Raw genomic sequence first — 11,437 nt, forward strand, 5'->3', positions numbered from 1 at the left:
TAGCAAAACGAAAGGCTGCAGTGTGACGGCGTCAAAGCGATGCAATTAAAGTTAAGCCTTATATGACATGCCCCACCACATTGGCAAAAACACCTCGACAGGAAAGAACCAACACCGCACACGCAGACCCCCGTCAACACACATCTGGATTCTCGCCATGCTTTTACCCGTTGATGCCACCTTAAGAGTTAGCATTTGCGATAAAAGCAAGATTTAAATATTTATACATTCTTATATTGCCACTGGTACTATCATATATAACTTCCATTAATCCAAATTGCGTGTCACTTTTTCAGCCGCGAACAAGAGCGGCTAGGCAGGTGTCAGTAGCGCCAAAGGTCTGGGCTTTGCGCGTGCACATAGAGGCGCGCGCACGAATCTGCCCCAGTGTGTTTGCCTGAGAACTCTCGGCCAATGACGGCGGACGAAGGCAGGTTTGCAGAAGCCGGGGCGGGGATTCGTGCAGCTACTTAACGTGAAGTGCAGTTTTCATTGCACGCAGGTCACAGGCAGACGAGCTACTGAAGAAGGGAAGCGCAGATGGAAAACGAGGAGCTCTGAGTGCTCATCTGGGGGAAACGCAAGGTATTGTGGCTTACAGTTAGTTTAACTAACACAAGTCATTGCTTTACTTAATGCATTGCAGCGTGTTAAAAAAGAAAGGAACAATGTCCTCTAATTCTGCACCATACTGTAGCAACCACGGGTGAGTTAATTCATTGGATTCGGAGCGCTTGGTGCGCTTTTTGTTCATATTCATACCTCAGACTAGCAGTTTAAAAGTGAATGCAATTGCCGCCTTACTTCCAGTTTATATTTGCTGCTCAAGTAGAAAGGTTCATCTTGCTGGCGCGCAGTGTAACAATGATTTAAATATTTCGAATCTACCCAGGGGATTGTCTAGAAGTACTGCACTCCTGAATGTGTATGCAGGGAGCGGGACTGCGGGTGCAAGTGGGCACGTTTGAAGTTACCTTAAGTACAATGTGTTGTTTATTTCTAGATCCTGCCTTCCATGTCTTTGCTCTGCCCCGTTATTGATGGGAAATCAACTAGATCGGATCACCCACCTGAATTACAGCGAACTGCCCACTGGGGACCCATCAGGGATCGAAAAGGACGAGCTGAGGGTCGGAGTAGCCTATTTTTTCTCGGATGAAGAAGAAGATTTGGATGACAGATCGCAACCGGAGAATTACAAAGATCGCAGTCCGGGCGAGGACGGTCACCTAGTCCTAAACGAGATCGAGTACTCTGCTTTCTGTTGCCAGGAATGCATATTCTCCAAATTGCGAGAAAACGAAGACTTACATATTTACTCAATTACATCTTTGTTGTCCATGTGCAAGCCAGGGGACCTCCTGGAACTTGTTTATGTCACCAGCGATCAACCCCCGCACTGGGCGGTTTACGAAGGGAATGGCTTCATCATTCATTTGCACAAAGGGGAAATCCGCAAAGACAGCTTGTACGAGATCAGTAACGGACGACTGGGCAGGATAGTTAATAACTGGTACCGGTACAGACCCCTGCCAGCCGACCTTGTCATGCAGAACGCCTGTGGCCACCTGGGGCTCCGGAGCGACGAGATCTGCTGGCTGAACTCGGAAAGTTTTGCTGCGTGGTGCAGATTTGGCAAAAGGGAGTTTAAAGCCGGAGGGGAGGTGCAGACTGCAGATCAACAATATTTTCTTAAGATTCACCTCTCGGAAAGCAACGTGCACACATTGATGTTTCGCAGTTTGGAGGATTTAATACGAGAAAAACGGAGGGTGGACACAAGAGGCAAGCTTCGGGTGCTCAAAGAGTTATCCATAGTCAATGGGAAGCAGTAGCCGGGAGGCAGCTGTACGAATCAATGGGAAAACACAAGAGTGTGACCTGTTGGGACTTGCATGCCACATACAAGAGCTGCTGCGCCACTCGTTTAGGGGCATTGTTCTCTCTGTCATTCTTTTTATTTCCTGTTTGGAGATAGAATGTGCCACACATACAGTATTAGGAATAAAAAGACCCAGTGTGCCATTTCTGCATGGGTGTCAACGTAACTGACAGGCAGCAGAGGTTTCCAGACGACTCAAACCCTGTCTTTAAATCGTCTGCATTGTGTTTTAATGTGTCTTTTTCTTAAATCCATGTTTTAGATAGACATTCCACTAGAACTACACAAGTTGATGCCTCTGCTTGATTTGGCTTAACAGCCTGTAAATGGGCAAGTCAGACTCTGCAGTGAATGATCCTGCAAACCTGGCAGATTAATAATGCAAGAAAGGATTGTGTTAGCGACAGATCAAAATGCGTGAAGGAGGACAGACACACTAGGAGTGTTTATTGCAAATCTTGATTTATGACAAGCCATGACAGTTTTGTGCTCCCAAGAGGAGCAGATTAAATTATCCTTTTATTTCTGTTCTGAATCTCATATTTTTGTATTTTTGAAGCAAATAAATCCTTTGTTTCATTTTCAAATAAAAGAATGACTCCTACTAATTCAGTACTCTGTTATGCTGTTTAAAATGTTAAGTGTGCATTTTCGGGCTGTACTGATTTATTGAACTGTTCTGGAAAGAACAACTAATTGAACAAACTGCATGGTTACAGAGTGAGTAAACTATCTCAATAACAGCAATATTTAATGTCTGCATAGACTCGATGTGCTTATATTTGTATCCTATATGGACACAATGTATTATTTAGTCTGTCTTACTTGATTTGGCTTGTTAACAATATAGAATTGCGTAAGACAGATCTTCAAAAAACATTTTAAAGGCTTAGTGGTTTCCAGAATGTGATCATTTTTATCATTTAAATACTAATTTTGAACAAGTCACAGATAATATCAAACTAACACTAATATTTCAAATAATAAATTAACTTATTTTTGAGTGCATTTAGCTAAAGAAGGAGATGGCTAAAATAATATGCACACAGTTCCAGAATTACATTGTCTGAGGTGTATGCCAGCATAAATAATATTCTCGAGTATAAGCAAGTAAGTACATTTTTATAGTTTAAAAGAGCATAAATGTGTTTTCATCATGTTCAGCATTCATAGAAGCAGTTAAAATGTATGCTGCTTGTATTTACAAAGAGAACTGAGTTTTACCAAAGTGGGTTGTTTGCTTTTTTTAATTTAGTGTGAATGAACTGTATGTTCGGCATCTGTTTGTGTGGGCTTATATAGTCATTGTTTGGTTTGCTGTGTTTTAATTATTATATAATCCATTAATTATGTCCATCCACATTTTAATGCACTTATTAAGTTTAGAGTTGCAGGAATCCCAGAAGCATTGGGCACAAGGCAGGAACCAACCCTCCTTGAACTGGGTGCAAATCCATATAGCAGTGTGTGTGTTTGTGGCCTTGTGGGCCTACCCATGAGTTTGTATTTATGTTTGTATTGAAATGCATCCAACTTTAATAAAAGATAGCAAGTTCAGCAGTTTGGTAACCACTTTTACAGTATTTTGTTTTGTTAATGTTGAAAATCTGTAAGTTTTACCATAATTGTGTCATCTATGAAGTTAAATAAGTTTTGGAGTTATGACATAAAGTAAAAAACATAATGACAGTTATTAACACCATAAATGTAAATTAACAGGAACTTTCACATAAAGCATAAAATATAATGACCGTTACTAACAAAATAAATGTAAATTAACAATTTTTACATGTATATTTACAATGCACAAAAATTATTGTTTGTTATACTTTGACAGCAAATAATACTAGTACTGTTTTTAAATTTATGCATAGTACAAAAGTTATTTATTAACATCAAATATTTAAATATAATATCAATCATAATTATAGCATAAATTCATTGTTATCATATATTTTGTTAAACAACATAATTGCTGCTGGGTAAGCCATACCCAGTTTCTCAGAAACATGAAACTTTTAATATTACCTTCATAAGCTCGACACCTCTGCTTCAGCAAAGATGTGAATTACTGCTGTTGAAAGCAGCAGGAACTGTTTAATTTAAAGTAGTTAAAATAATATTTCTTTCTCTTTACCCTGTCAGCTTATTACCAAAAAAAAGTATTCAATGTCTGCAATAGACAATTTAATTTAGGGTATCCTTTTATAGCCAGTATGGTATTGGTCATATACCATAGATTAAAGCTACATAGTTAATTATGTTTATTAGAGGATTAAAACACAAGTGGCATGCTTAACAGGGTAAATAGATTATTAGAAATAGCTGTTTTCTTAACAAACATTCATTTGTATTTATTACAAAATGTATTGTGTTGTTGTCCGATATCTTTCTTTTTTTATCTAGTCACATATTCTTAAATGCCAGCAGTTTGACTCTCTAGAGAGTTAATATGTTAGATGAAAGAAGGTCAGTTCTATGACCATAATCCTTTGTGCTTTGACAGCTCCTGCTATTGGTTCTCAGGTCTGTAATGGCAAGATTAGCGGAGTGATACCAACCTATGCTCTTACAATTTGTTTCTGTTAGTCAGCTGATGAAACATTACATTTAAAAAGTAAATGCTAATTCATCTGTCATACAGTACATTAAATATAATAATTTAAACATGAAATGCTTCAGTACATTACATGAACAACCGTTGGCAGTTTTCCTGTAAGTTTTCAGAGTATAATTTGTTAAGAATAACAAGGATATTTTCTTTAAGAGAAATAACCTTCCTGGAATGAATGATTTAAAATATACCGTTGTAATTATGGTGCATCAATAACGGCCGTTACAAATAATCACAAGTACTGTGTCTCAGAACATTTTTTTATCAACTATGTATTTAAAAATATATGAAATCTAGAACCTTCAGCAGGTTTTAAATACATTAAGTATTATTATTAATCATAACAGGTGAAGTACTTGTTGCATGTATATGGAATATTTGTAAAACACAGGGACTCCTTAATTGTATGACTATAAACAGTACAAATTCCAAGAGGCATATTTATCCATCTATTATAAGACCTGATTTATCCAGTACAGGGAAAATCCATGTGTAAAACATTAATTAGAAAAGAAAAAAAGGAATGTGAGAGGAATTAGAAGTAATACTTTTTCATATGAAAGTGTCTATCCATTTCTCAACACATTTCCATATCACATTGTTAGTATATAGATGCAGTTTTTCATAGTACTGTACATGTGTACAGCATATGAGCGCAGGTATGATTGCCACTCTTTGAAACATAATTAAAAATGGCAGTTGTTGTAGACTGAATGATATACACAGTACATTAATAGGAATGTGGTAAATACGTTTTCGTTACATTTTAATTTTAGAACTGAGAAAATACTTTCAAGGGTACCAAAAAACCAATGATATTTTTATAACTGAGATAACTGGCTTGTAAAACCTGTAGACTGAATGTGAATCATAACTCACCCTATTATCTAATGCCATGTGACTGTTCCTACGTGTTTTTATTAAGATCTCAGTGGTTTTACCAAAGAGGCTTATAAACCAAATATATATGTCATTTGTTGAGTATTTACTATAGAAAGTACATATGCTGTTACTAATTTTTTATTTGAATGCATGCCATGTTTTTATTTTTCCAATTTATACTGCTTTTCAGTCTGTTTTTTTTTTCTATTTTTAAATGCCTAAATTAGCTTTATTATAAACATATCTATAATAAAATAATTCATAAAAGCTTTATTTATGTTTGCAATGCCTTCAACCCTGATAACAGCATGTACTCATTCCTGTGTTTCTTATACTGTATGAATGCTTTTAAAATCTTTTTTAAAAAGCATCACGACATTACTTGTTTGGTGAACTAATCTTATTTATAAGTAAATAGCATGATTCACAGTTCGTTTCTTTTTTACACTTTAAAATCACAACTGAATTAGGATAACTGACAACAGCTGCTCATATAACTGTTCTTTGAAGCCAATGCTTGTTTGTGCTCTTCTCTTTAAACCAGGCACAAATGTTAATTCTGTTCATGTAGCTAAAAGCCTTCAGTGTCCCCCTTAAATGATTCTAGCAAACAAAAACAATTGACATATTTTGGATTTCACTAGGGTAGAATTTATTATTTGTATGGTTCACACAGCTGATTTGGTTTGCTTGTGATAGGCTTGCAACATCTTATTGCAAATGTCATTCTTTCATAGAGTTCCTTGAAAAAATCTGATTCATTCAAAACTGCTTTGTAAAATTGCTGTTGTAATGGGGAAAGCACATCCAGAAAATTGCATGTTCGGTTAAAAACTCTAAAAATGGCCTTGTTTAAGTAAGTGCTTTTTGTGGTGGACTGGAGTTCAGTTTAAGATGACTGACTCCATCCTTGTACCCAATACATGTAGTCATATAAACCTGTCCCAGTATTGGAAGGAGAAGATGGATAGATGAAAGGGTCGGGTTGTAAATGCAAATATTTGATTTCTTGAGAAAATATTATACACAGGATATATATATATATATATATATATATATATATATATATATATATATATATATATATATATATATATATAGTTTTAATTTGTCTAGTGAGGTTAACAGAATTGTATGCAAAATATTCTTTTATCAATGCATTAATTGTTAAAAAACCTTTTTTTTATACAATTTGTGCTGTTCCATTGTGTTTGATGTCTTTTTCTTTTAGTCCCAGTGATGTGCTGGATTATTTCTAATTTCAAAGTTTAATTTTAAGAATACAGTGAAATCATATTGTGGGAGTAAGTGGCAATAGATTCTAGAATATAACACACAAATAGAAGCACCACTTGACATTAATCAAAATATCACATAAAAGAACTAGTTCTTTCTTTGTGAATTCAGTTTAAAATATTGAGACTAATTGAAATTTTCTTTAAGTGTACTTGCATGACATTTGTCATATGCATTTGTGAAGCTTATTCAGTTGACTACTTTTTCAACAGTAGCAGATAATGCAATAGACAATTAGCACAATTTTGAATTTTAATAGTTTTTTAAGGTATTTTTATGCATGGATGGTAAGAATGGCTGTTATGAGCATAAAAGACCTCTATTGCCTACTGTAATTTACTCTTTACCAGAATTCATTATAATGTATGTTTTTGACCTTGCCAACTGCAAAATGACCATGGCAGTTAATGCAATAATCATTTTCGCAAAAAGAAGTGCATTCTTAAGTTTTCAGTAGTGTTTGGCTACATGTTTTTTATCTGTACTAATCTGTCACTGATTCTAAAAAATGCAATATTTTCTGGGATTACTGGGTTTTAATGAAGTTTTCCTGTTTTTCGTTTTCTGTCTAAGCTGTATGCTTACTTATAACTAATATGCAGTGTATTACATTTTTCTGTAATTTCGTTTATTTTATTCAAATCTTCCCTTTTATCAGTGCATACTTTAAGTTACTCTTAGTAATGGGTTAGCTGTAGTAAGAAGTTAAGCAAAATGACACTTTTTATTGGCTAACTAGAAAGATTACAATATGCAAGCTTTCAAGGCAACTTGGGCCTCTGTAATCCATCTTGCCTGAAGAAGGGGCCCGAGTTGCTTCAAAAACTTGCATATTATAATCTGTCTAGTTAGCCAATAAAAGGTGTCATTCTCACTACATCCATAATGGCTAACATGATACAACACCCTAGTACTAATGGGTTAGCTAAAATCATTTATCATACTGTATATTACCTGACACACAATACATTCACTACTAACATCAACACATCCACCAATTGAGTTCCATTATATTATAGTATTCAGCTTTGCTTAATATAAACAGGAATATTCCACATAAGTTCAAAGTTTTACTTCTTCAGTTTATATGTATTTTTATTCAATGCTCTCTTTACCATGGTTGCAATGGCAATTTTCACTGTGCTTTTCTGTTGCACAGCACTTAAATAACAGAAGCAGCAGAATTCATGCACCTTTTTTTGAAATGCTTCAAGTGTTGCTGACACAACAGAGCAGGCAGTGTCCCAGCCCCTCGTGCAGTACTTGCTATTCCATTACTCCGGGCTCAGATCGGCAGCTGACTCTGCACCCCATATAGAAAATTCATTGGATCATTGGTGTTAGATAAATTTTAGTGGAGAAGAGAATGAACCTCTAAATTATGGCAGGGTGCTTCATGAACTGTTAAAACAACAGTTTATCATTTTCACTACTCAGCGTGCAAGGTAACCCGTTTAGTTGTCCAGGTGGGACCTCCGTTGGATAAGAGCATTGTTTTTCTTCTTCCTTTTTTTTTTTACAATATCTTCACTATATTACAGAAATAAAAATTTCAAAATATAATAGAAACAAGTATATCCCAATGATATATGTGCATTCTGATAGGATTCCTGTAGATGTTTATTACATGCTGTATTTGAATTTATATAAGTGCACTTTTGCTGCTGAAAACAGCTGCTAGGCTGCATCAAAAAGTGTAGCCATAAATAAAACCATCTATTTTGTGCTATTATTGTTGAAACTTTTTTTTTTTTGTTTTTGAGTGCACCCAAATAATTTCTGGAGTGCTAAGATAAAAGGCTTCACAGAAAGGTTATAATGTATTCCCAGTGAAATGGTGTCCTTATGGGCAAGTTATCTTTCTTAAAAATATGTCATTGAGAGAGGCATAAGTAATCAGAACCAGGTATAATAAGTAAGAGGTTTTATTTTAGTATCCCAGGATGAATTTAATGTCTTGACTTGCAGGTGGGCAAATACTAGAAAGAAACAAAGATCCCAACCTGGTGTTTGCAGTAGGTTAATCATCAAACAATGCCAGATGAAAGCAAGCTCTCTGTTTTCTCTCCATATACTTAAAATAAGGAAGATTAAAAACATTAAGAGAGAAACCAGAAAAAATAAACACATTTGATTTTTCAGCATATTCCCTCTCAGCAAAACACACTGTGTCAGTCACACAGATTTCTACGCTGTTCAAAAATGTTTTGCCTTGAATGTATAAGTGTTTTCCTGTTAACTGATTTGACATTTTTACTACTGGTGTAACACATTCCAAAGAAGGTGACTTTCAGATTGGGAATTTCTGATATTCTGATAGTCACACAGAGTTAGCTCTGAAGAAAAGGTTGCTTGTGATTTTTCTTTTAATCTGTATTTTTGCAGGGCAGCCTTTGCAACCTGTGCAGTGTAAGTGGTAGCATTGTAATGAAGCAGAAGTGGGAAGGTCAGCTGCTTTTCGCATTCTTTTCCCTGTCCGATTACCACAAAAACCAATGCAAATCAGGGTAATGAACCTGTTATGTGAGCATTTTCATGTACGTAATCAAATTGAACTACATTAGTACCAGCTTGGATATTGAAATTCATTGTTGTTGATTGATGTATATGCTCTGGGTAAAATTAATGTATCCCAAGTTTCAACCCCAGTTACAAAATGCTTTTTGAATCTTTCCCAATCTGAATTCATTAGCTCATGTTTGGAACATTGAATGCAGAGATGCTTCCGTTCAGGACTCAGTGTTGTGTGTGTCCAGTATGTGCAGATCTTACTAATGTTTAATTGTTTAAGAAGAACAATTGTTTGATTCCACTGAACATAACTAAACCCTGCAATGTCTGCTATCTCTAGCATTATCATTTTTCAATTCTTCACTACGATTCACACCACAATTGCAAGTTTCTCATCTGTCATAGATGTCAAAGACCAGTCAGACTATGGGTCTTCTTCAGGAGACATTCTGTTGTGAAAAAATTCTGTGGCATATTTTTTTTACTGTGGAGCTTTGTTGGCTAGACAAGAATAAATCTCCAAAGGCAAACAGTATTGTTCACTCATGTTAGAAACCCCATTCTAGCAAGAAATTTGATTTTGCACTTTTGGCAAACATGTTGACCCAGATCTTCAGTCAGTCATTATCCAACACAGGGTCACGGGGGTCTGCTGGAGCCAATCCCAGATAGCACAGGGCACAAGGCAGGAACAAATCCCGGCAACACACTCACACACCCACACACTAGGGACAATTTAGGACCACCAATACACCTAACCTGCATGTCTTTGGACTGTGGGAAGAAACCGGAGCACCTGGAGGAAACCCACACAGACACGGTGAGAACATGCAAACTCCACGCAGGGAGGACCCGGGAAGCAAACCCAGGTCTTCTTACTGCGAGGTAGCAGTGCTACTATTGCAACACCGTGCCGCCAACCCAGATCTTAAATATTGTTATTCATCCATTTCTTTTGTCCATGAACGGGATCTATTCATTTAAACCCATATTAAACCCAAGACATGAACCAATGCTGCACACCAATCCACTGCACTGTGACATATCCATATTCACATAACAGTCAGCAGTTAGTGTAATACATGTAAGAAAATGCATATATAGCAGGAAAATACTGCCCAATTTTTCCTAAAGAGGCAGTCGCACTCTCTGACTCCTTGAGCTGTGGCATCTCAGTGAAGGAAGGTGCGTTTGTAGCAGACAGTACATGTCAAAGTGGGTGCTTAGAGCAAGATGAGGTGACCAAAATGGCAAGTAATATCCATTGAAATGCTTAGTTTAACTCTTCATTTCAAAAAGAGCATCCAGAGCGTGTGAAGTTCAAAACAGGAAGGCAAATGTAATTAAAAAACACTACACCTAATTCAGAATAAAAAAGACAGACCAAGGGTCAAAAACACTAAGTCACAGGGTAAATAATAGTAGATTGAGAGCTCAGCTGAAGGCTTTCACAAAGCAGAATGCCATAATAAAGCAATTCAGCCAAGCACTGTCTTTTATTTCTTGTGGTTCTCCCATCGGCTAACTGCAGCAAAATTAGTGCTGCCTATCATCTGGTACTGATAGGAAGGACCAGAGGCAAATAGATGAAGATTAGAGCAATCCATAAAGCACAGATACATGTAGAGCATGAAGACTACACACTTAGAGTTACTGGGTTGGCATTCTTGCCTGTTCTCTTTTAGCTTTGAGGCATCAGCACTGTGCTAAAGTGCCAATATTTTACATTATTGTAAGTGTATAACATATTTAAGGAGTACTTCCATTAAAAGCAAGCCTCTACTTATGCTTTTTGAAGAGCTAATACATTTATATTTGTTAGTTTGATTTCAGTTTGGAATTTGGACTAGTGACAACAAGACAATTTTACTACAAAGTCATTATGAACCTGGATAAACTTATTAATAGTGATTATTCTATGACTGTATTTAGTGAAATGAAATGATAGAAACAAGGACTTCTACCACTCTCAGGCAAAAGTGGTGAATTTTTTTAAGTTGAGCACTGGTATAGTGAATGCTTTGTATATATTCCTGTGATATTTAGATTCCAGATATGTGAAAGATGCCTTAATAATATTTAATGAGAGCTTGTGTCTATTCTATTTCATAAAAAAGAAAATAATCAGAAGCTATTTTCAATTCATCCAAGATGGCTGTGTGATACTTTTTTAATGATTCTTTTTTTTTTTTGTATTTGTCATGTTTGGTTCCAACTGTAATATTGTACTTTTACAACTATGGGAAAAAAGC

At 35.9% G+C, this 11,437-nt stretch overlaps 1 protein-coding gene across 2 annotated transcripts; it reads left to right on the forward strand.

Moving 5' to 3' along the window:
• The first annotated feature begins 478 nt into the window (after positions 1-478).
• On the forward strand, positions 479-2,388 carry lratd1 (LRAT domain containing 1). Of its 2 annotated transcripts, none has more exons than XM_039748930.1 (2): positions 479-585; positions 1,004-2,388. In XM_039748930.1, the coding sequence occupies exon 2, from the start codon at positions 1,041-1,043 to the stop codon at positions 1,833-1,835; it is 795 nt and encodes a 264-aa protein (XP_039604864.1). In that variant the 5' UTR covers positions 479-585; positions 1,004-1,040; the 3' UTR covers positions 1,836-2,388. The 2 variants fall into 2 exon arrangements, with proteins under 2 accessions (XP_039604864.1, XP_039604863.1); XM_039748929.1 differs by lacking the exon at positions 479-585 and adding an exon at positions 604-706.
• The last annotated feature ends 9,049 nt before the right edge of the window (positions 2,389-11,437 follow it).

Source organism: Polypterus senegalus, chromosome 3, assembly GCF_016835505.1.
Source record: "Polypterus senegalus isolate Bchr_013 chromosome 3, ASM1683550v1, whole genome shotgun sequence".
Classification (NCBI taxonomy): domain Eukaryota; kingdom Metazoa; phylum Chordata; class Cladistia; order Polypteriformes; family Polypteridae; genus Polypterus; species Polypterus senegalus.